Raw genomic sequence first — 26,014 nt, 5'->3', positions numbered from 1 at the left:
GGCAGGCTTCGTTTCCAGAGCAGAACTCAAAAACCGTTCAATATTTTTTTGCAAAACTTGGTAGATATATCTGGCAGACCCCAAAGTGGTGCCTTTTGGTACTTACATGTTTTTCTGATTTATTATTTTCTCCGTTTCAATGGAAATGTTTTGGACTTAGTCTCAAAATGGAGGGATGTGCTTCGTTTCCAGAGCAGAACTCAAAAACCATTCAATATTTTTCTGCAAAACTTGGTAGATATCAATCGGAACCTAAAGTGGTGCCTTTTGCTACTTACAATTTTTTGTGATTTATTATTTTCTCAGTTCCCATGGAAACGTTTTTGACTTACTCTCAAAAGTGAGAGGTGTGTTTCGTTTTCGGAGCAGAACTGAAAAACTTCTTAATATCTGTCAGTAAAACTTGGTAGATATGTGTGGCAGACCCCAAAGTGGTGCCTTTTGATATTTCTTTTTTATCCCCCCGGCATGTAAACTGCACAATATTTTTCAACAAAACTTGGTAGATATACCAATCAGAAGCTGCAATGGTGCCTTTTGCTAGTTACAGGATTTTGTCATTTCTTAGTTTCTCGGTTTCCATGGAAACGATTCAGACTTTGTATCAAAAGTGAGAGGTGTGTTTCGTTTCTGGAGCAGAACTGAAAAACTTCTATATATCTTTCAGCAAAACTTGGTAGATATGTGTGGCAGACCCAAAAGTGGTGCCTTTTGGTATTTACAGGATTTTGTGATTTATTATTCTCTCAGTTTCCATGGAAATGTTTCCCGGTTCCATGAACACGTTGCTGACTTCGTTTCCGGAGCACAACTTGAAAACCATTTCATATCTGGTGACTTTTTCTGATTACATATATATGGCATATATATGTTTCATGAATTCCATGGAAACAATTCAGACTTGGTCTAAGAACACAATAAGTAACTGTCGGATGATTTGTCCTTTCAAATATGTGGGGGCCAGGGGGATATGTCATCTTCTGATGACTCTTGGTTTTTTTTATGTAATATTTTCTCGGTTCCATGAACATGTTGCTGACTTCGTTTCCTGGAGCACAGCTTGAAAACCATTTCATATCTTTCAAAAGATCTTGGCAGATATACGAGACAGATCTTGAAATGGTGACTTTTTCTGATTACAGATATATGGCATTTATATTTTTAATGAATTCCATGGAAACAATTCAGACTTGGTCTAAAAACACAATAATTTAACTGTCGGATGATTTGTCCTTTCAAATATGTGGGGGCCGGGGGAATATGTCATCTTCTGTTTGGAATAGCTCCATTTGTAACACTAGTAACGACTGAGCCAAAGGAAGAAGGGGTTTATATAAGAATGAATATATACAATAGAACAGTTAGCATAGTTTGATAACATACCTTGGTAATATCTTTTTTTCAAGAATTGATCTGAATACTGTTCAATATTTTTTCATGGATGCATTTATATTAAAACTGCTGTGCACATTATGTGAATAATGAAACCAATTTTCACAGTGTTTTTTGCTCACTTATGATTCAATAATTGCAAAAATATTTAAAATAATCTGTTTAGATAACTATGGAAACAATAATTTTTCCACAGACAACCTACTAAATCATTGAAAAATATTTTCATCATCAGTATGAAATTGTAATGCCATTGAGCATATCCATTCTATCCACACAGGAATCTGTTATAGGTTGATGTCAATTTATATTTTTGTTTAAGAAAGCATAAATTTACTTACTATTTGTTTTATTTGTCCAGACATAGCCTGGCATAACAACATGCTCATGTGGGTTTCCGAAGATGGTGGGTATGTCAAAATCCTGGACCACACAAAGCAGATACGGACAAATATGGCCCAGACTGGTGAAGCTTCCTGTCTAGAGTATGACTGGCTTGGGAGGAAGATATTCTGGTCTGAGTATCAGCCAGCAGTGGTATGTACCTGTACTGGATATTAGGAAAGACATTGAGTGTTAGATGTCAGCTTCTTAGTGCTTCTGAACATTCTCCCGTTCTCTTATTGCTATGATCATCACAGCTTACCTTACATTAGTAAAGTCTGCTTCATGTATTTAGATCTAGGTCTCTTTTAGAAGTATCTTCATCAAGCAGGTGATGAAAACATGTTATTTATGCATTGTAATTACAGCCTCTAATATGTCACTTAAAATTATTTTGATATCAAGGGGAGAAATATGGAATAAGTAGACCATCAGGGACTATGTAAACTATAAATCCAACTAGTTGGAGATTTGAGAACCTGAACCTGGAGAAATGACTTGCTTCATTTAGGGCTTTAGCATTGGAGGAAGGGCTAGGCTGTAGGGGAAATAATGTGGTTCAGGGACTGGTAAACAGACTATCAGTGCTACAGTATGTTTTTTTATTGTTTCATCAGTAAAGACTGAACTTTGTCATTCCTTGATGGTGATACAGCAAACTATGAGACATTTAATAACCACAAGTGTGAGGATTTACAGGTGACACAAAAACAGAATCAGCAAGTTTTAATTGCGAAAAAAGAAGTCAATAGTAAAAAACCTGTTCTACTATGTCATAATTGCTTCTAACTGCCCCTTAAGAAACTTACAATACAATGGCACTTCATCTATGGTTTCCTTGTTTTTCCTCCCCAGATCAAGAGGTCTGACATCAACAGTATGTCTAGCGACTTCATCTACCAGGCAACTGCTCGTGACATGGCTATTGATTCCACTGCTGGAAGACTCTACTGGGCCACAGGCAACACCGTTGAGTCCACTTTCCTCAATGGAGAGGACCATGTTGTCATAGACTCAGTGCCATTCTTCCAGGGTAAACAGATCATCAGCCTTGTCATCAATCTGGACTTGAAGAAGGTCCTGTGGTACATCAAGGCCTTCGAGAACCAGGATCTGTATATGGCTGACCTGATCAGTGCTGAGGGGTCCCAAGCCATGGATGTCCGAACCAGTGTTAGGGAAATGGGAGACTTCAAGAGCATCTCAACGTAGGAATATGTTTCACTTGTTTATCTAATCCTTACATATTTTGCCTGTGAGTTTGATCTAAATTTTTGTGGGAGAGACAGGGAAATTTTTATTAGAAATGTTATGACTATTTTATATGGTGATCTCACGGGACCATGATGGAAACACCTAAGCTTTCCCTTATACAATAAATTCTTCTAGTAGTGTTTGCAGAGATTTTAAAATGTTGCGTGGAACCCCTTGTCAATACAGCTGTTATCTGTCCCAGTCTTGAAAACCTACCTCTTAGTTAGGTTCTTGCGGGTTTTTGACAAATGGAATTTCAGTGCTAAATTTTGACAATTATTCTCCCTTGTATTGCTTTCAGATGCATTCTCATGTAGTTTGTACAATATTTTTCTTACTCAATACATCTAAACGTAGATAGTTTGAAGGGCATAGGGATGAAGGGATAATCTAACAAGACCTTTCAAAAACATCCTGATGAATAGATGTGAGACAAACAAGAGTGAATTATTTTGTGATAGGGTGTGAGATAGTGGTGTGTGTTTGGTGAGAATGTGTGTCAGTTGACAGCCAGCTGTGGGGAACCTGCTGCCCCCGTACTGATTGAGACAATGACATTTACCATAGCTGAAGCTATAGAGTGAGAGAGGAGACTGCAAAGTCTGGGCTATGTAGGTCGCTGTAGATCTAGTAATAACTTCATTGTCGACGTACATTTCAGTTGTTCACATCTGAAATGGGGAGATAGCATAGTCTAGTGGTTAAAGTGAAAACGCATAACAGTGAAACCTGTACCCCATCTTGATATTGTTGGAATATTGCTAAAAGATCGGTGTAAGACAAAAATTCACTCTCTTGCCAGTAACATCCTGCAGCATTTGCTGGTGTAGTGGGGTAGCTTGTGGCTAAAGCATTTGTTTGTCATTCTGAAGACCCAGGTGTGATTCCAAACATGGGTACAGTGTGTGAAGCCCATTTCTGGTGACCCCATTGTGATATTGCTGGAATATTGATAAAAATGTCGTAAAACCCAACTCACTCACATCTGCAATAGACATGAATAGGCTGTTACTGCATTGTGTTTGAATAACATAAACTATTATCACACATTGATGAGATTGACATTGACAGTTAGATGTCTCAGTACCAAGGGCATCAATGTGCAGTTGTGTTGAAGATAAGGGATTTAGTGTGATCTTAGGTGAATTAATTTTGAGACTTGTTTGGTTTTGTGTTTTGAGTGGGAATATAAGAGGAAGTATATGCAACAATGATACAATGACTTGTCAACCAAGTCAGCATGACCACCCGATCCCGTTAGTTGTTTTTTGTGACAAGCATGGATTGCAAGACCATTTCTAACCCTGATCTTCACAGGTAGTGTAGGATGGCGACAAAACTGGTTGGTGAAGGACAGGGATTGATAAAGTGTTGTTTTGTTGAGAGCTTGAACAGTTGCAGGAGTGGATGACCCCATAGGAATGGATGGTCCAGCATGTTGAAAAGTATAAGAGTGACGTCTGCTAAAGCTAAATGAGTGGATTTCAGGACTGAGAAAGGATGAACCAGGATGTAACTAGTAATGATGATGACACATTGAAGGTGACTGAGGAGTGAACAGTGAAATAGCCTTTCAGATGACAAAACTAACAATGACACGTCAGCCTGACTTTCAAATAACCTGCTAAATATTCAACCAGGCCCTGTCTGTATTTTTTTCATTCAAGCTGTGACAGTCAAAATGTCAGTCATGAGTCCAATTTATCCTCATTTTGCAATTTCAACTTAATGGGTAGATTACAGTGGGATTCTCACATGATTATGTTGTCATTAACATCTTATGTAGGTCATGTCGGGGATGGCAACTGGTGGGGGGGAGAAAAGTAAAAATTTTATAAAGTTTACATCCAGTACTCTTTGTTTGTATTTGTGTTTACGTAAACAACAGCTTTTAAGTATCATTTGAATGTCAGAATTTTGCTAATGCAGACATTATGAATAATAGCTGTCACCCATTGAGAAGTTTTAAAGTTCCAAGCATTGTAAATATAGAAAGTGACCTTTTCAAAAGTCCAGTACATTTGAATGAGTAATGTCAACAGATATATAAGCAGCTGCATGTAACATTTGAACCATATCAGGTGTCCTGAGTTCTCTCTGTTAGCTGAAACACATACACCTATCTATGTCATCTCGAAGTGGCAGCTTTTATCTGTTATCAAACAACTAACATGGGGCTTACTGTGTATAGATTTCACTCTAGATGTAGAGACAAATATTATTTATGGTAATTTTGGAGTAGGTATCCCACTGTGTCAAGGTTACAGTGGTAGACTGCAAGTCACTTGTCTCTATATTCCAGATTCAGATAATATAGGTCATTTGTTTCACCACATTTCTGATATTCAGGTTATAGTTCGTTTGTTTCATCACATTCCAGATAGTCGGGGTTATGCTGTTTTTTCACCATATTCCAAACATATAGGTGTTTTGTTTCACCATATTTCAGATATTTAGGCAGTGGGATGTTTGTTTCACCATATTTCAGATAGGCAGACTGTAGGTTGTTTCTTTCATCATATTCCAGATATTCTGACTTTACATCTTGTTTTATTTACCATATTCCAAATATTCAGGAGATAGGTGTTTTGTTTCACCATATTTCAGATATTTAGGCAATGGGATGTTTGTTTCACCATATTTCAGATAGGCAGACTGTAGGTTGTTTCTTTCATCATATTGCAGATATTCTGGCTTTACATCTTGTTTTATTTACCATATTCCAAATATTCAGGAGATAGGTGTTTTGTTTCACCATATTCCAGATATTTAGGCCATAGGTCGTTTCTTTCACCATATTCCAGGTAGGCAGACTGAAGGTTGTTTCTTTTATCATAATCCTGATATTTAGGTTTTACATTTTTTTCTTCACCATATTCCAGACATTCAGACTGCAGGTCTTTTGTTTCACCATATTCCAAATATTTAGGCAATGGGGCGTTTTTTTCATCATATTCTAGATAGGCAGATTGTAGGTCATTTGTTTCATCATATTCCAGATATTCAGACCTTACGTCTTTTTTTTACACCATATTCCAAATATTCAGGCTATAGGTCTTTTATTTCACCACATTCCAGATATTTAGACAATGGGGCATTTTTTTCACCATATTCTTGATAGGCAGATTTTAGATCGTTTGTTTCATCATATTCCATATAGTCAGGGTTTAGGTCATTTTTTCACCATATTTCAAATTTCAGGGCTATAGGTCTTTGTTTCACCATATTCCAGATATTTATGCCATAGGTCATTTCTTTCACCATATACCAGATAGGCAGTCTAAGTAAACTTCGTCTCAGTGTATTTCGTTACAATCCACCACTGAGTCTGACAAAACCTAGTAGAAGGTCGCGTCAGGTAACCTTTGAGCAACCAATGACAGTCCAATCAAATGCGAGACGGTTAAATAGATTTAACCAATCAGACAACGGCTACTATTTAGGGATCGGAGGGACTTTCAAAATATTCAGGTCACCGACACAGATCTCTCCACAAACAAAAATCATCACATAACACAGTTATTTGACCTTCAGTGTATACGCTTTGGTGTTTCTGTTGACATGGTTACCATTAGCTAATATTTCCGCAAGATAACATCCTTGAATATTGTCAAAAACACTATTTTCAGCGACTGTTTACTCACCGTTATCATGGCACTAAGTACGCCGTGTGCAACACCCGGAAGCGATTGGACGCTAAATAGCATTCGGAATTGTTCGGGTATGAACCTTTTCGAGATAAAAAGTTCATAAGAGATGTGCGAATGTGCACTTTCACGATTTGGTAAGCTGTGTTCTTATTGGTCAATCTCAAAGGTTGCCGGACGCAACCTCCCATAAGGTTTTGTTAGACTAAGTGGTGGAGTGTAACGAAAAGTACTGAGGATAAGTTTACTTAGACTGGTCAGTGATTGAAGGTCATTTGTTTCACCTTATACCAGATAGGCAGACTGTTTGTTGTTTACATATAGAGATATTACAGATAGAGGCTATCGGTCATTTATTTCACCATATTCCAGATATTCAGGCATCCAGTACTATTCTCATCACCTGTTCTGGATGGATCAGTCAAATGCTTTGGTTGTGGGAGACATGGACTGTAAATACACTTCCATCGTCAGCCCTCACTTTTCCAACATCACAGCCTTCTCAGTGAAACACCCAAGCATACACAGCTTCCCAGGTGAGTGCTCTCATGTAGATGCAGAGCTGACACTTGTCTTGCAAGTTGCAACATTGTCCACACATGCTGATGTGAAGTTTATACATGCAGATATGAAGGTCAGACATGCAGACATGAAGTTTATAAATGCAGATATGAAGTTCAGACATGCAGGCATGAAGTTTATAAATGTAGATTTGAAGTTCAGACATGCAGATGTGAAGTTTATACATGCAGATATGAAGTTCAGACATGCAGACGTGAAGTTATATAAATGTAGATATGAAGTTTAGACATGCAGACGTAAAGTTTATAAATGTAGATTTGAAGTTTAAGACATGCAGACGTGAAGTTTATAAATGTAGATTTGAAGTTTAGACAGACGTGAAGTTTATAAATGTAGATTTGAAGTTTTAGACATAGTGCTGAGTTTGGACATGCAGACGTAAAGTTGATATTGCATATGAAAAGTTGAGTATGTTTGTAGATGGTTTTGATTCGTCCTCTCTGCGTGTGATTCCCAAACCGTTGTGGGCAACTTCCATCAAGGTGGTGGGGCCTTCATACAATTTCAACCTGACCTGGGACCAGGCCCACAACGTCACATATGGCAAGGTGTTTTACAAGGTCTACATACAGATTGCTCAGAGATCTACGCATGTCGTAAGTCATTACTCCGCAACCATCTCATAATTTGTTGATCACAAAGATGGTAGTTCTCAGTCTATTCTGTTCATTGAGGGAACACAACATCAGATCTGGTCCCCTGGAACAACAAACCAGGGATAAGGTTCACTGTTTCAACCATGATTCCAGATGCTACCAGTGTTAACTTGTCTCAGTGGCATTTTAGAAGTTTCGAAGTACAGTATTGAGAAGGACAGTGGTACAAGAATCTTCTCAAAATAAAAGAAGTTATCCATAACATCATAGGCAGATCCATAGTGTGCAACTCCCTTTTTGTCCTGAAAGTTTAGTCAAATGTCAACTGACCATTTAAAACGAAGTGAGTGTCCCCCCTTTCTTAAGAGTGTACAACCTCTCTTTTTAAAAAAGTTGTATCCGCACCTGAAATTTGTCAGAATTGTACCATTACTGTTCTTAGATGAGATGTGTTTGTTTCAGATAACCTCCAAGACTTGGCACCCTATAGAAGGCCTGTCCCCTTACACCCAGATGACTGTGTCCATACAGCCCTACACCTACTGGGGATACACCGAGGCATCCACTGTGTCCATCAGGTCGCCCATGGCAGGTCAGTCAGTAGAGACATTGGGCAACTGTGTCACGATTCAAGCAGAGAATAGGCTCCCAATATTTAGTGTGTGTTAGGCTGGGGCAATTTGTGACATGGGCCCCTTAGCACTACAACAGTAGTAAGTCTTTGTTAAAGTAAGGGAGATTATCTTAGCGCTACATTGTTCATTGTTAAATGTAGCTTGGGAGTATCAGTGAGTAGACCGGTGCAATAAAACATGTTATATTACTTACAAATCTTGTCCATTACTCTGTCATTTGCAGATATTGATAAGTTTGGATAAGTAAAACACCTGATAAGTAAACAATTTTGACGAGTCTCTTGAAAGTTTACTTATCAGGTTTCCGCTGTATATGGTTTATATGTTTGTTCTCAGTTCCAACTGCACCACTGACTCCAAGGGTTTACATCACCCAGCCCAATAAGAACAACTCCACGTCCCAGCTAATGCTTGCTGCAGACTTCCGCTGGTCCAACCCCCATGCCATACGTGGCGTGTTGAGCCACCATTTTGTCTACTACTGGGAAGGGGACAGTGCGGTCAAACATGAGGCCCGAGTTGGTGGCGTCTTGAGACACTTCATTCTCAACAATCTTCTTGACAACAAGAGTTACTTCTTTCAGGTATAAAAAAACATCAGTCCATTCTAACATGTGGCTGGAGTGTGAGGTTGTTCATGCATTTCTTGATTTCTTGAAAGTTAAAGTTCTTGCTCATAATCAGCTTTTCCTGCCCTGATAATTAAATGTGTGTAGCCTGAAAGATGTATTGTGAGGTGCACAACAACTGTAGAACCAAAGTTATTTGAGTGTGCCACACGAGATACACATTTCACATATGGGTTTGTGCATTTATGGTTTCAGATCTGACTCACACAAACTTTATCCTAATGAAATAAGAGTGTATTTATTTTGTACCTAATAGAAGATAATAATAATAAAGACTTATTTGTATTGCCTAGGTTAAAGGTTGCACTGAAGCAGGGTGTGGTGAACTATCAGAAATAGTGTCTGCTGTCACTGATGGTGAGTACTGCAAACAAGATCTGTTACGATCAGAGTTAGAACTGGTCCTCATTAACCTATGCTTGTCGTTTGAGGTGACTAACTGGATCGGGTGGTCAGGCTTGTTAGCTCTCTAGAAACTCGGATGTTCATGCTGTTGATCACTGGATTGTTTTCTCCCTTCTTGATAATTTACAGAATGCTGCCATATAGCTGGAATATTTCTGAGTGGAGCACTGTGCAGCAAAAAACACAAATAATAGATCAATACTACCTACTGCAGAGAGCGTGAAAAGTAATTCAGCCATGAAAGTTCTGTTTAAGCATCTTGTTTGTAAGATGTATTAAGATACTGATGATACTGAAATTACACATGAAATGAAATACTACTGTGTATATTTCAGTGGTGAATCCTGTTCCTCGCCTCCTGATTGCAAACAAGTCATCAGTCTCTGTGTCAGAAATGGATGGCCACCTCAACTCTACGGTTCTCCTGCCAGAGATCTCACCTACTGCCATGACATTCCTGGCTCAAGATGTCCGCATGTTCTGGATTGAGAAGAAGACATCTCTCTATGTGTCCCAGAACTCCACAAACACAGCAGTAAGTTGGACATTGGCCAGTAATGACTTGGACTGCATCAGCATTGCCAGCCCTTGTTATCAGTAACCAGTAATCTACATAAACCTGTCTTTTGTACATTATGTAGTAGGGTTCTGTATTGGCAAATTACTATATTGCAATATTTTGTGATTCAGGTACCTGTATTGAAGTATATATTGCAATTTATGAACCACAACAGCAAACAAATCAGGGTTCATAGTTATCATTTTATGCCCTTGGGCAAAATACCACTTTGCCATTGTGACGTGGCGTTTTGAACAATGCTCTGATGTCGTGTTTCTTCTGTGACGTTACGTTCTACTTGTGGTGACAGTGGGTAGCCAGCCTGTGTTTGAAAGTAGATTTGGTGTATTGTTTTCAATTTGATGACTTCAGGAGTAAACCGAACATTTTATTCATGTCCTGATCATACTATCTGTACAACACTTATGCCTAAATATTGGTATATCCCTCCCTCTCGCTTGGGAAGTACCAACATTTGGGCACTTGTGTCATAAACATAGTATGACGAGGCTACTCATATACTATTATCTATCTCATATAATATCCTCTATACATTGAGAACTTAAGTGTTGGACAGTGAGTGACACTAAATGTGCATGTCAGTCCTATCTTGTATGTTATAAGTCCCTTAAGATATATTATATTGTTCTGATGGTAGCAATCTCAAAATTAGGCTGCATAGCCGATGATTCTAAGTTTGTTTCCCTGTAATTTATAGTATCATTGTGTGCTGTGTTGTGAATGAAAATCTGTGTAGATTTTAATTTTAACCAATCTACCGGTCCTCAGAAAAGAATCTAATCTTGCAGTATGCTCATGTAACATGTTATATTTGGAATTACACTTTTCTTTGTAAAGTACAATTTCTAGTACTTTCTTTTGGTTGAGTCCCATCTGGGATTTGAACCCACACCCTCAGAGTTATGCACCTAACTGCCAGCACACTAAGTCAGCCGCCTAACCTGCTCAGCCTCAACTTCCACAAAAATGACAGTCAGACACTGTGTAATCAACAAGTCTCATTTTAAAAGCGTATTGTGACATATCAGTAATACCATGCAGTCCTACTCTGTAGTAGTTAACTGGGTCAGGGTTAAGTTAGGTTACGCTTGTTGTTAGGGTTAGAAACTCCTGTATATACAAACCAGAAGTAGCTAAAACAGTGGTACCGATATAAAGTGCTCCTACTTGCACACAAGGAAGGAATCACATACCTCTCCAGACAAACAACACATAGTGATCATAACGTTATAGTTATATTTCCATGCCTACATTTCAGGTAACCATCTGAGAGTTTCTGACTATTGTTCTGTGTTAGTACGTTGATCATTAGGATATTGGCAATCACAGCATTCAGTGACATCGACCTTTTGTGTGATACAAATGGTAGTAGGTATTTGTCAGAAATGGTTCTGAGTTTGTCAGAATTGTTCTCATTCTTTTGGTAGACAGTCTACTGTTACAGATTCCTGTTCTTTCCTGCAAATGCTCAGTTTTTTGTCTCTTGCAGCTCATTAAACTGGATGGTGTAGGGAAGGACATGAGCATTGACTGGATCAGTCGGACTCTATATGTAGTGGAGAAGATGGGTGACCTGAACAGAATCATGGCATATGATATTGACAAGAAGATGTACCGGGAGATTATGAACAGATCGGTCTCAGTAGGCAGTGTTCTGTCAGACCCCTACACAAGGTGAATAAGGTCGTAGTACATCATGTTAAATGTGGCAGATTTGTCATAGACTGTATTCCAGATGTGAAAATGACTGGAAAAACTATTAGATATTTCATTTTGTGAACATAGCACTAGTCAATTCCAGTTTATGTGAGAGAAAGTAATACATATCCATACATTGTTGTAGGCAACAACTGAACATGATGAGCGACTTGTCCGCATCATCCAGTGTTGAGCATATCTATTCATATGTTATCATCACCAGTCTTCCAAATACATGTTACTGGTTGAAGTTTTCATGTGGTGTGCTTTTCTTTACAGCTCCCTCTTCTGGACAGAGAATGACTCTTCCAATCAAGGTCACATTTTCCACAAGCACTTCAACAGCAATACAGTGTCAGACCTTCTTGGTGGTGGAAGACGTTCTCGGAGGTCTGCAGACAACTGCACATGCTCGGACAGACTCAATGTCTCACCTGTTGTTGCTATGGACTACTCGAACAGTGGAAGGACAGAGATAGTCTTCATCGACATGCCAACATACACCATCATGGCTACTGATGTTGCCGGATGTCAGTGTCGGGTTGTCTTCAAAGCAACAGCCTCAAACACAAGGGGTAGGTTTGGGCAGACAGTATACTCTTTCTCAGTGTTACATGATATAACAGTCATTGATTTTGTGTTCACAGTCACTTTTGAAAGCTTATTCAAGTTTTAAGCCTTCAAGAGTGACATAGAATTGAAAGCAAAACCAACATGCACAAGGAAGCAAAAACCAAAATGTACCTTCCTGGCATCCATCCATTATAGTCACATTGTCCTATTGATTATAACCCTCTGCTGTAACTGGTAAGGTTAGATTGATAAAATATTGCCTTCAAATCTATCATATCTTGGACAACATTTCCTACATCAGCGACATTTCCTTTGACTTTGTATGTCACTGGTTAAAGATGTTCTATTATATCAGTTCTAGCCTCTTTCATCAAATCTTGCCAGTAATAAGGCAGTAGGGGAGCCAAGGGTTAAAGCATTTGTTGGTCATGCTGAAGACTCTTGTTTGATGCTGTACATGGGTACAATATGTCAAGCACATTTCTGGTGTCCCACCATCGCGGTTTTGAAGGAATATTGTTAAAAGAGGTGTAAAGCTAAACTCACTCATTTGCCGGTAACATACTTCACCATAGTTTTTAGGCAGTGGGGTAGCCAAGTGGTTAAACCAAATGGTTCAGTTCCCCACATAGGTATAAACGCCATTTCTGGTGTCATGCTGTGATATTGCTGGAATATTGCTAAAAGTGGCGTAAAACTGCTCGCTCACTCACTCACTCACTCACTCACTTGTGAGTAACATACTTCCGCATCTTCTTCAGGCCTGCCCCCAAGTCTTCTGGCTGTTGATCACCTCCGAGTGTACTGGTACAACAAGGACACTGGTAAGCTGTACAGCGTCAACAAGAAAACAGGACGGGACTACATCCAGCAGAGCGTCCCAGACGTCCAGGACATAGTGGCTTATGGAGACCATTTGCAGCCCTTGCCTGGTATGTCACAGTGTTCACAGTGTGTCTTGACTGAAGGAGGTGTGTCGATGGTGTGTGTTCTAATGAAGGGGATTGGTTGGTGTGTTAACAAATGTGATAGTGAAAGGTAGGTTGTACTCAGCAATATTCCAGCTATATGGTGGTGGTCTGTAAGTAATCAAGTCTGGAGAAGATAATCCAATGACCAACAGCATGAGCATCGATCCATGCAGTTGGGATCCAATGACGTGTCAACCAAACCAGCGAGCCTGACCACCCAATCTCATTATTTGCCTCTATTGATAAGCATGGGTTACTGAAGACCAGTTCTTGCCCAAATCATAATGGGTTTGGTGCTGGAAGGTGTGGTTAGTGTTTGAGTGTGTGTATGGTGGAAGAAACAGGGTTTATTGTGTTAGCAAATAATGTTTTCAGTTGTGGTTTCCAGAGAAAATATTCAAGAAAGTTGTCATTGTAACTGATGTATTTTGAAGATATATTGTATGTATTACTCAGAGATAGTATTTCGCATAGAAGGGATCTCAAGTGGGTATTAATAACATATTACACTGGAAGCGGATTTAAGTGTAGTGAGTGGGCATTATAAGTAGAGAATGGAAAAAGTGGATAGAGGGGTTCTTATGCACCATGGAAAGAAACTCTACTTGTTACGCCATGTCAACAGAGACTTTGCAAACTGAGTAACCTCCCAAACATTTTTGGTGCTTGTTGGATTGAACCATGATTGTGTTTTCAGACTCAGATTGCCTTGACCCTGGTAAGTACAGCGGCAAGGTCACTGTAGAAGAGGTGACGGACAAGTCCATCGGTCTACTTCTGGACGCTGTGACTCGTCCCAAACACTGTAAAGGCATCAGTACTCCCCAGGACAAGTACACTGCATGGTACAAGCAACTGAAGGACAGAAGCCTCACCCCACACACTGACTGTAGAACTGAGAGTGAATCCTGCCAGAAAGTGGTGAGGACCATGTTCACTGAATGTTGAAATCACAATGTCTGATCCTAATCATGTCATTGTTGATCATGTTTACTTTTCTCAATGTTTATGGGTATTGTGTTAAATGCATCTATTTAGAGTTAGATTAAAAGTTTTAATTATGCATCTCCAATTATGGTATACTGTATATATTATTAAGTAGTTTTCTATTGATTATTCATTGTAGACTGAACAAAACGTATCATTAACCTGGTTGTTGTTACATTAGGACATTAAGCAAAACACCTTGTTTACCCTCTGAGAATTCATGGCCTATGTACTGTAATATGAACGTTCTATGTGTGATACAGAGAAATTGTGTCTATGTAATTGGGGTATTGGTAAGCTGTTAGACTGGACCGATATTTGGCCTAAGCCTGATACCCTTAACATTGAAAAAATTGAATTAGTACAAACTGCTTTTAACGGTGACGCTTGTTTCAGTATAAAAGAGTGTATTTTTATGTATTCTTTGTGAAGTCCTAGGTATTTTCTTTGTTGTGATGAAATATGCTTGCATCCACAGGAGTCGTATGACCGGTTTGTGAACATCACAGGGCTGGAGCCGTACACCAAGTACCTGTTCCAGGTAACCATTAGTAACTACTACACAGAGTACCTGGCAGAGACAGCTGGCAAGGAGGTTGTACAGAGGACAAAACAAGGAGGTAGGCGTTCAGTACCAGGAAGACATGTACACTTGGTCCTTGAGAATGGGGTCAGTTTGGTGAAGTGTTTCATTTTTGTAAAGGTCACAGTCAAATGTGTGTTGAGTAAATATGTGCAGAGAGACCCAAGCTAACTTACCACATGTGTATATCATTGTGTAGGCCATGGAGCTAGACAAGAAAACATTGTTTTCACATATGAATGCCAATGTGTCAGTATATAGCAAACTTTGTGATAAGGCTTGGGGAATCAATGTCATGGTTCTGTATGAGGTAAATTGCCTTTGTGATTCAAGGAAATTACCTCTGTAGGGTAATATTGTTTTCAGTGTTCACTGCAGTTAAAATTGCTGGAATATTGCTAAAAGTGGCTTAAAACCATACTCACTCACTCATATATTTTCCAATGCACCCTATGGTATCTATTTTAAGGGGTTAACAGAGACTGGCCATTCTGTATTGCTGACTCTGTATCTTCAAAAGTATTGATGCTGAATTCTGCCTGAAATATAATCTTTTCCTTACAGTGCCATCACCAGCTCAGAATGTGACTGCCTTTGTAGTAAATCCCAGAATAATCCGTATTGAGTGGAACCCCCCTTTGAAGCTTAATGGACCCCTACAAAATATTTCTTATGTGGTGAAGTGGTCAACCTTGAACTCCAAAGGTCATAACTTGGAAGGTCAGACCCGCCCTTCTGATGTTCGTCCGTCAGACTCTCTGACAACCACTGACCAGACCACAGTGACTGACCTGTCTCCAAGTCATACCTATACTTTCACAGTGAGTGGGGCTTCTGTTTGACTTGACTTGACTTGACAGTTGTGTTCATGTTTCACACCTTGATTCAGACTTTCCCATGTTAGACCTCAGGAACAAACTTTTTAGAACTAGTTTTTTGAACAATACTAATCTCAGACTTGGAGGCTGTAGTGAAAGATTTTCAGTAGTCTTAGATTATAGCTCTTTCTTCTCATCCTGATATATCTTTGCACATATCTGTGTGTAATGTGAAATATTGTTGAAATTTTGTTTGTTGTTGATAAAAATTGCTGTCCTGTGGGAATCTAATTCAAAATGGCCTCCTTGAAAGTTTGCTTCACTATTTGTTCTTTTCACAAGGTGAGGGCATATGGGGCTGACAAGATGTCATACAGTGAAACCAAGCCATTGACGGTAACTACCTACATGGACCCAAACCCCATCACTCTGAAGCAGTCATACTCCAACGCTCTGGAAATAGAGTGGCTTAGTCCTTCTGACAACAGTGTTGCTCGCCATACCTTCTGGTACTCTACGGTATGTTGTAACCTTCCTTCTTTCAGGTTTCATTTCAGGAGTTTTTGTCTATAATCTGGGTGGATGTCTTTAGTGCCAGATTGCCATTCTGAAGTATACATTATTTAACTCATTAGTGAACCTGTTATCATTCCAGAAAAAGGGTTCAAAAGGACGTACTACTCCAATGATAACTACAAGGAACAACACGAAGTACACTGAGCTGATCCCTCACCTGGACACCAACACCGAGTACACCTTCCAGATCAGGACTATGTACAAGACTAGACCCTTTCAGTTCTACTCCTGGCCTGGAAATAACTCACTGACATTCAAAACACTCAGTAAGTCCATATTACACCCAGGTGGTGATGTTAAATGTTGATTTAAGTGTTTAAGAAGCTGGTAAAAACAATCTTCAGTTTACAAGGCATTTAAGTACGAGGGAATTATGATATTTTGAACATAGACCAACATCGTTAGAGACTTCAGTCATATTGGCGGCCATCTTTGATTTTCTGCAACCAGAGTTCAATGCTCAAGTGGTTCCATATCCAGAAAGTTTACAATTGTTTGATCTACCAGAGAGCCAGATTTGTGCTTTTTACACAAAATGAAAATTTTTGACAAAATCGTGTCCTTACTGAAGGTAATTTATCAATTATTGAAGTTAAAGCCTTCTCTGACACTAGTGAAGTGTGGTTATTCAAATATTTTGGTCCCCTACCCCACATATGTTCATGCCAGTTTCTGCAAGTCATCAAACATTGTCATATTATATGATACTGATGTCTGTCCTGTTCCAGCTGACGTGCCAGACCAGCCAGATCCCCCAGTTGAGCAGGAGTACAAGACTCAAGTATTTGAGATTCTGTGGGAGGAACCACATGACAATGGGGAACCTATCTCCAACTATATCCTGGAATACAGGTATGCCATCTAACAGTATTTATATGAATTATTTGCTTTATTCTGTTAAGGAAAATTCACCTGTTCATACGGTAATAACCAATGCCTGAAGCACGTGTTCATTCACAAATACAGCTTGTTCAGCAATGACCTGAGCTACTCTGCATACTAATAGCCCGGGCCTCAAATGGCACAAACAGCAGCTTGAACTGACTTCATTAAATAGGGGAGCAGAGAATGTCATTAATGTAGCATTCATGTGAAGCATGCGTAAATCAGAAACATTCATCCATCTGTAGCTTCTTTTTGAATTAAAGTTAGGACAAATCTGACGATTTCTCGACACTGAGATGTCAAACTGCAACCTTGTCTTGGCTGTTTGGACATGTGGACAATCAACTGACAAAGATGCACCCCTTCACAATAATAGACCCAAAAAGATGTGACATGGTAACGCAATGCATTAGTATTCACTTGGTCAGGTCAAGCTGAACAAGCTTTAGTTTTGAAATTTTGCTTGGAACAATACCATCAGGACAGTTTTGTTTTGTTATCTCACGAAGAAACACTCATCCCATGGCTTAATGTTAGCTCACAATGTCAACCATTTGAATGCCTTTTTAAGTTTTCTTACTGTCAGTGTGCTGTTACATAACTAGGGTATACCCAGATCCTGCTACAGCCAAGAGACCAGTCTTGCCAAATCACACAAACTCAATCAGATAAGAAGGTAACCGACAGCTACAAGAGTCTGTATTTGGTCCTTTGTTGTGGATGGAACATTCCTTTACCAATTTCTGATTGTCTGTTGCCAGTCAAATTGCTGATGGAGAGTGGACCCAGGTGTACAATGGTTCCGACCCACGATGGGTTGTGGATGAGCACGTTCTGGAACCAGGACAGAGGTATCTCTTCCGTGTAGCGGCTGAAAACAAGAACGGCTTAGGCCCCTTCAGTGACAACAGTTCAGTGTTTGCCACACCTATTGGTGAGTGGGTCTGATTAACGCATGGTGGTTAGGCGCAGTGAAGTCCAGAGAATGTGGTTTAGTAGATGTTCCTATATTGTACTGATATATATGAAGAATGACTCTCTACACATGTCTCTTTGTAACTGAGTATTGTATGGTAGAGATGCATGTAGAGATGCAACTAATTTATATTGTAGTCATGCAGTTTCTAGAGTTACTTTATTGAATAAAATGTTTATTATATCATGTTGTAACTAAATCACAATTGCCCTTTAGTTTTGATATATCATAAGTTAAATTATCAACATAAAATAAGCTTTTTCTGGTATGTAATATTTATCACATGGAAACACACTCAGATTATAATCACATTTTTACCTTTTAATATATCTGAAGTAGAGCTCAGGTTAGAAATCTCAACTTTATCCAAGTCCTATGTTTTCTGACCTGTCCTTAACTCTACCTTGTTATCTTTCAGTGATCATGGACAACAGCTTAAATGGGGAGACCACTCGTATTGTGATTGCGGTTGTCATTTCCTTTGTGCTTGTGGTTGCCATCATCATCATCATTGCTCTCTGCTTCTGTGAGTTTTAGATGTGTTGTTGTTCAAATTTGAATGTGCTGATTTCCATAATTTTGAAAACTTTCCAAACAATCTGAATACTTTCCAGATGTATGTAATAAAGTTTGGTTTAGAACTGCTTCCAAGAAAACCTATGTGTTTTGTAACAGGTGACTTTGAAACTTGCATGTTAAAGCTCATATGTCCTCATACTTTTCATGGACCACACTATCAATCACTGGATTGTATGGACCAGATGTGTGTATTTGTAGACTGCCCTGACAGCTAGAATATGCCTGAATGCAGCATTGAAAAATAAATATAAAAACTAACAAATGTAATTTAAAGGTTATGTTTTTCTAGTCATGAGACGGCGGAAGGAAGAGAGGAAGAAGACGAGACAGTTCATCAGCATGTACAGAGTCCCAGACATGGAGCTGGCCACACTCAGAGAGCTCCCACACACTACCGTCCAGCAGAGCAACACACTCTACGCCATCAAGTAAGTCTCGAATCTAACTCTAGTATGAGAAGAGTTTTGTAGCTATAGTTATAAGTGATATTAATGGCAAGAAATAGAAATGTTCTAGCTGATGGAGCACACTGGCCAGAGAATAATGGCAATGTAAATATTGGCATAGATGGACAGTCATTTTGGAAATGCATAGTGTAATTATCTCCTTGTTTGTCACAGGTTTCCAGTATAGACCCTAAATGAGGAATATGAAGCATTCTAGAAATGCATAGTGTAATTATCTCCTTGTTTGTCACATGTTTCCAGTATAGACCCTAAGTGAGGAATATGAAGCATTCTAGAAATGCATAGTGTAATTATCTCCTTGTTTGTCACATGTTTCCAGTATAGACCCTAAATGAGGAATATGAAGCATTCTAGAAATGCATAGTGTAATTATCTCCTTGTTTGTCACATGTTTCCAGTATAGACCCTAAATGAGGAATATGAAGCATTCTAGAAATGCATAGTGTAATTATCTCCTTGTTTGTCACATGTTTCCAGTATAGACCCTAAGTGAGGAATATGAAGCATTCTAGAAATGCATAGTGTAATTATCTCCTTGTTTGTCACATGTTTCCAGTATAGACCCTAAGTGAGGAATATGAAGCATTCTAGAAATGCATAGTGTAATTATCTCCTTGTTTGTCACATGTTTCCAGTATAGACCCTAAGTGAGGAATATGAAGCATTCTAGAAATGCATAGTGTAATTATCTCCTTGTTTGTCACATGTTTCCAGTGTAGACCCTAAGTGAGGAATATGAAACATTCTAGAAATGCATAGTGTAATTATCTCCTTGTTTGTCACATGTTTCCAGTATAGACCCTAAATGAGGAATATGAAGCATTCTAGAAATGCATAGTGTAATTATCTCCTTGTTTGTCACATGTTTCCAGTATAGACCCTAAATGAGGAATATGAAGCATTCTAGAAATGCATAGTGTAATTATCTCCTTGTTTGTCACATGTTTCCAGTATAGACCCTAAGTGAGGAATATGAAACATTCTAGAAATGCATAGTGTAATTATCTCCTTGTTTGTCACATGTTTCCAGTATAGACCCTAAATGAGGAATATGAAGCATTCTAGAAATGCATAGTGTAATTATCTCCTTGTTTGTCACATGTTTCCAGTATAGACCCTAAGTGAGGAATATGAAGCATTCTAGAAATGCATAGTGTAATTATCTCCTTGTTTGTCACATGTTTCCAGTATAGACCCTAAGTGAGGAATATGAAACATTCTAGAAATGCATAGTGTAATTATCTCCTTGTTTGTCACATGTTTCCAGTATAGACCATAAGTGAGGAATATGAAGCATTCTAGAAATGCATAGTGTAGTTATCTCCTTGTTTGTCACATGTTTCCAGTATAGACCCTAAATGAGGAATATGAAGCATTCTAGAAATGCATAGTGTAATTATCTCCTTGTTTGTCACATGTTTCCAGTATAGACCCTAAATGAGGAATATGAAGCATTCTAGAAATGCATAGTGTAATTGTCTCATTGTTTGTCACATGTTTCCAGTATAGACCCTAAATGAGGAATATGAAGCATTCTAGAAATGCATAGTGTAATTATCTCATTGTTTGTCACATGTTTCCAGTATAGACCCTAAATGAGGAATATGAAGCATTCTAGAAATGCATAGTGTAATTATCTCCTTGTTTGTCACATGTTTCCAGTATAGACCATAAGTGAGGAATATGAAGCATTCTAGAAATGCATAATGTAGTTATCTCCTTGTTTGTCACATGTTTCCAGTATAGACCCTAAATGAGGAATATGAAGCATTCTAGAAATGCATAGTGTAATTATCTCCTTGTTTGTCACATGTTTCCAGTATAGACCCTAAATGAGGAATATGAAGCATTCTAGAAATGCATAGTGTAATTGTCTCATTGTTTGTCACATGTTTCCAGTATAGACCCTAAATGAGGAATATGAAGCATTCTAGAAATGCATAGTGTAATTGTCTCATTGTTTGTCATATGTTTCCAGTATAGACCCTAAGGCAGGAATAAGAAGCAGTTTAAAGACAGTTGAAGTCAAACCACTTAGTAAATATTTTCTCTACTCACAATGATGCTTATGTCTCTGTGTCTTACGAACAGCATCACTCCCACAGCGGAGGACATAGAAGCCTTGCCACATTTCATGCGAGACCAGCTGACCCTTACAAAGTTCCTTGGCAGTGGAGCATTTGGGGAAGTGTTCATGGGTGTGGCTCGAGATATTCTCAGTGACTCCTCTGGCGATACTAAGGTCGCTGTAAAGGTGGGTTTCAGGCAAATAATTCTGACATTCTTTTGGATAAGGAGATCCTGTGCTTCTTATTTGACTTGATCAATGTAGAACATTTCTGTTATCAAAGGACAAACATAATATTCTTGAGAAACATAACTTTAAACTTGAGCTGAGATTAAGTCAAATATTAATTCAAGCATTTCTTAATTTAATTCCAGTGTTAGTTTTACTCAAACTATACGTTAAAACACATGGGGAAATTTTGTGACTCCCAGTATGTGGCCAAGTTTATACAATATGTTTTAGCTATTTATGAGAGTGGTCAAATGAAGAATATTTCACATCAGAGTCTGTTGGTCTGACAGTAAAGTCGAATAAGTGAGTGAGTTGGGTTTTTATACCACGATTGGTGATATTCCATCAACACAAAAGCAGGGGACAAAATAAATGCGTTTCATACGGGAGAATATCAAACCCAGGCCTGACAGTAAAGTCGAATAAGTGAGTGAGTTGTGTTTTTATACCACGATTGGTGATATTCCATCAACACAAAAGCAGGGGACAAAATAAATGGGTTTCATACGGGAGAATATCAAACCCAGGCCTTTGAGTGAATAATTTAACCAACAGGCTAACCCACTGCCTCCAGTAAGGATGAATAGACGATGATAATGTGTGGAAAACCTTTCACACCACTATGGTAGAACTTCTAGAAAGGCCTCAGTGTGATATTCCTTCACTGTCTAATTCCAATATTGCAGACTCTGCGCAAGTCAGCTTCAGAGCATGAGAAAGAGGAGTTCTTGAAGGAGGCACTGTTGATGAGTAATTTCCGCCACGCCCACATCCTCAGTCTCCTGGGCGTGTGTCTGGACAACGACCCTCAGTTCATCATCATGGAGCTGATGGAAGGGGGGGACTTGCTGTCCTTCCTCAGAGGCTGTCGTGCTACAACTGTAAGTACAGCAGAGGAATGTATACTGAAGGACAAATGTAAGGGAACGTGTGGAACAAATACTGCTCTGTAACAGAGATGTTAAGTAAAACTGTGATGTGCAACAAAATGTAAGATAACACCAAACACCATCTGAGTATAGAATGAGAACCATTGACTCATTTAGCATATGTAATATGGCCATTCTCTGATAGTTATGGTTTCATCAGAACTGATTTGTTGTGTCTGGATTTACCTCAGGTTTTATGTGACCACCATGACAGGCCTCAGACATGTTTTTAAGTGAAGGTGGATGGATATATTATGTGTTCACATCTTGAAGTTAATGGAAGTATACAGTATATGAAACACATCAACTACTGTGGCGTGTACATCCACAACTCATTCATTGTATGTAGTTACATTGTCTCCTGCCCAACAGGCATCTCCGGCTAAGCTGCTCCTGCCGGACCTGGTCAAGGTGTGTGTCCATGTGGCCAGAGGTTGTAAATACCTGGAAGAAATGCATTTTGTTCACAGGTAAGACTGCAATTATGTCTTAAATTGATTTGATTTGAGATTTATTTAAGTCAGTCATATTTTAGTAACATGGAACTAGGTTATATTTTTCTTCAGTGTTCATGGTCAGAGTGTTCTCCATGACATTAGTTGTATTTATGCTCATGCTACTAGTTCATTCAAGAACATCTTCAGTGTCATTATCTTATCTTTAAGTCCATGCTGCCAATAGTGGTGGGCACAGGATAAATCCACATTGAATAGACCTTCCAGGATTCACAAGGTTTCACTGTGAAGATCTGTAGGTCTCAGTTTCCAATACGATACATTTACATGTATATTTTTCTTCCACAGAGATCTAGCCGCCAGGAATTGTCTAGTTTCTAAAAAGGACCCTTCAGAAATGGTCATTAAGATTGGTGACTTTGGTCTTGCTCGAGACATATACAAGAATGACTACTATCGTAAGGAAGGAGAGGGGCTACTTCCTGTCCGCTGGATGTCACCAGAGTCCCTGGTTGATGGTGTGTTCACCACTCCATCTGATATATGGTTAGTATCATCTATAGTGCTTTTGATTAGAGCAGGACAATATTATTCTTATGATGTTCTTCGGGGGTAGGGAGGTCAATGTTGTGATTATTAGGGTGATGAATGTTTTCAGTGTCAAAGTCTAATTGAAATATATTAATAATACTTCTTTTTAATTCCATTTATGTGAAATATGATTTTTCTGTATTGCGTATGCTAAATTGTTTGATAAGTGTTTCTTAAAAGTTGATTGAGTGTTAGGGTAACTGAGTGTATAAGGCGTTTGTAGTGTGTGAAGCCCCACCTGGTGTCCCTCGCTGTGATATTGCTGGAATATTGCTAAATGCAGCATGAAACTAAACTCGCATAACAACTACATTTTTATACTGTTATAGTGATCTTTCAGTGTAAGTCCTTTTATCATTGTCATGCAAGACACTGGATATACTGGCCTGAAGTAGTGACTTATTTTGTGGACTAGTACCTTTTAGGCTTGCCTGACTGACTAGCATAACTTTGAAACCATTTCTCACAATGCATTAAGCATCAACAGACATAATAATAACGTAGCCATTCCAACTGAATTATGGTAGCCTTATTCCTGTGGTTCCACTGATACATATTGAAAATCAAATGGAATTTTAAACACTGAGTCATAGCTATTTCTAGTGGTATACCTATCCTAAACGTGAGTTATGTACCCTCACCCTGACATCATTGTATTGTTTACCTACAAACCTTCATAAGTTTTCTGTATGGTCCACGCAGAAATGTGTAGAGAATCAGTTAATTTTTTTCTTAATATGAAGGCTTCATTTCTATACAAAATAGGCTAGTCACATTGCATTCCATATTAATGTTCAATCACATTAATGTTTGATATTATATTTACTTGTTTTTTGGGCAGTGGTACAAAACAAAGGTCTGCAATACCAAGGTTTTATGGCAGATGTCACATGCTTTAAAGGATTGCTGTGCTCAATATCAGATATGCAATAATGCTTCTTATGTCAAGATATGTTGAAGGAAGTTAGACGAAGTTCGCCTTTGATAGAGATTTCTTGTTCAATGTCTAGGAAGCAAAATAATTCCTCTTCATTTGAGTGTTCTAAAATTAAGAAATCCAGCATGGGATTGCCTTCTTTATCCAGAAAATATGAACCTAAATGAAGATCTAGGTCAAAATCTAATTCTTCGACCCACTTGGATATGACTGCTATCTCGATTCTTTTAGCTGGATTCCAGTCTGATATTCAGGCTGCTATGTTGCTGTTTCCACCATACAGTGTTCTTGCTACAGTATAGATGTCAGGCTTGCTGAGTATGTGAAAAGTGTGTGCTGTTCCTTCAGGGCATTCGGGGTATTGATGTGGGAGGTGGTGACGTTAGGTCAACAACCCTACCCTGCACGTACCAACATTGAGGTGCTGCACTTCGTCAGGGCGGGTGGCAAGCTGGAACGCCCGGAAAAATGTGCTGATGAAATGTGAGTATGAAAAGAGGACAAAAATATTTCACAGCTCACTAGATTTCTCCAATCAGTCATTAATCCTTTTTCTGTGTAGGACTTCTTACCTTTGGGACTTGAGGGACTTTACTTATCTTGCTAGTGTTATGTTGATGTGGCAGATCATTATGATCTTTCTTTGTGGCATTTTTTAAGCTGGAAAGTACAACATTGTCATTATTCTGGATTACAACTTCTTTGTGTTGTGAGAGGGACATTTTGTTACAGATTCTTCATGGCAATGGTACAAGAATCTGTTTCAGTATGTCACACTCATGATGTAAAGAAGTTGTTATCCATAAAGTCTGTCAGTCTTATAATCTTTACCTTTACTCTATATCATGACTGCATGTTTCTGAATATTACTTTCATACTGTTTTGAAATGAGTCCATGATACATTTGGCCAGGTTCGGGTTGATGCAGAAGTGTTGGAGTTTCTCAGCGGAAGACCGTCCATCATTCTCATACATCCTGCAGGGGCTGGAAGAGTTCCAGGAGCAGTGTAACAACATGTCAGATGAGGAGATCGCTCTCCGCTCACCCACGCATCTTGATGGTAGGCATCTATACAGATTTCTTACACATGACCCAATGTGGCCAGACCAATACTCATTTTACAGATAACTTTTGAAGTTTAAAGAAGTAAGATATTTTCATGAAATACAGACATTATTCAAATAATGTTAAAGTGGTAGAAGTTTTTAGTTTCATAGTATGTTTTGACGATAGGTACTGTGATCATTTTTTTCAAAATGCGCTTCATGTATTTTTCTCTTACCCTGATAAACCAAAAATGCAATTGGTCTGGCTAAAGGAAGATTAAAGGGCAAAGTTATGTATTGACTGAATTTCAAGTGTATATTTTGTCTAGTAAAATGTCTTGGGTCATAAATACTAGTTTCTAGCACATTTTGCAATACATTCTTTCCATGATATATGAGATGAATAAGTAATTATATCCAAACTTTATGTATCTGATCAGAAATGATATACTAAGCAATAAACCTTGATACATACCTATATATTGATGACATATATTTACACCCCCTGGCTTAAGTTCACCCCATCCGACCCATCAGCT

General features: G+C 38.7%; 1 protein-coding gene across 5 annotated transcripts in view; it reads left to right on the top strand.

Annotated features, from left to right (window-relative positions):
• Window positions 1-26,014, top strand: part of LOC137287015 (proto-oncogene tyrosine-protein kinase ROS-like) — a 157,282-nt gene that overhangs the window by 118,336 nt on the left and 12,932 nt on the right. For all 5 annotated transcript variants that reach the window (XM_067819098.1, XM_067819099.1, XM_067819097.1 and 2 more), the window contains 26 exons: window positions 1,754-1,929; window positions 2,632-2,984; window positions 7,050-7,213; window positions 7,680-7,855; window positions 8,318-8,447; window positions 8,827-9,074; window positions 9,413-9,476; window positions 9,860-10,059; window positions 11,594-11,778; window positions 12,082-12,377; window positions 13,137-13,307; window positions 14,044-14,267; window positions 14,812-14,953; window positions 15,481-15,737; window positions 16,077-16,253; window positions 16,390-16,576; window positions 17,039-17,162; window positions 17,957-18,129; window positions 18,590-18,697; window positions 19,040-19,178; window positions 21,309-21,471; window positions 22,203-22,397; window positions 22,818-22,915; window positions 23,249-23,446; window positions 24,777-24,911; window positions 25,341-25,489. In XM_067819098.1, the coding sequence (XP_067675199.1) occupies window positions 1,754-1,929; window positions 2,632-2,984; window positions 7,050-7,213; window positions 7,680-7,855; window positions 8,318-8,447; window positions 8,827-9,074; window positions 9,413-9,476; window positions 9,860-10,059; window positions 11,594-11,778; window positions 12,082-12,377; window positions 13,137-13,307; window positions 14,044-14,267; window positions 14,812-14,953; window positions 15,481-15,737; window positions 16,077-16,253; window positions 16,390-16,576; window positions 17,039-17,162; window positions 17,957-18,129; window positions 18,590-18,697; window positions 19,040-19,178; window positions 21,309-21,471; window positions 22,203-22,397; window positions 22,818-22,915; window positions 23,249-23,446; window positions 24,777-24,911; window positions 25,341-25,489 (4,632 nt within the window). The remainder of the gene's footprint in view (window positions 1-1,753; window positions 1,930-2,631; window positions 2,985-7,049; window positions 7,214-7,679; window positions 7,856-8,317; window positions 8,448-8,826; window positions 9,075-9,412; window positions 9,477-9,859; window positions 10,060-11,593; window positions 11,779-12,081; window positions 12,378-13,136; window positions 13,308-14,043; window positions 14,268-14,811; window positions 14,954-15,480; window positions 15,738-16,076; window positions 16,254-16,389; window positions 16,577-17,038; window positions 17,163-17,956; window positions 18,130-18,589; window positions 18,698-19,039; window positions 19,179-21,308; window positions 21,472-22,202; window positions 22,398-22,817; window positions 22,916-23,248; window positions 23,447-24,776; window positions 24,912-25,340; window positions 25,490-26,014) is intronic.

The sequence above is a fragment of the Haliotis asinina genome, chromosome 6, assembly GCF_037392515.1.
Source record: "Haliotis asinina isolate JCU_RB_2024 chromosome 6, JCU_Hal_asi_v2, whole genome shotgun sequence".
Taxonomy (NCBI): domain Eukaryota; kingdom Metazoa; phylum Mollusca; class Gastropoda; order Lepetellida; family Haliotidae; genus Haliotis; species Haliotis asinina.
This window is presented reverse-complemented; position numbering and strand designations above follow the sequence as displayed.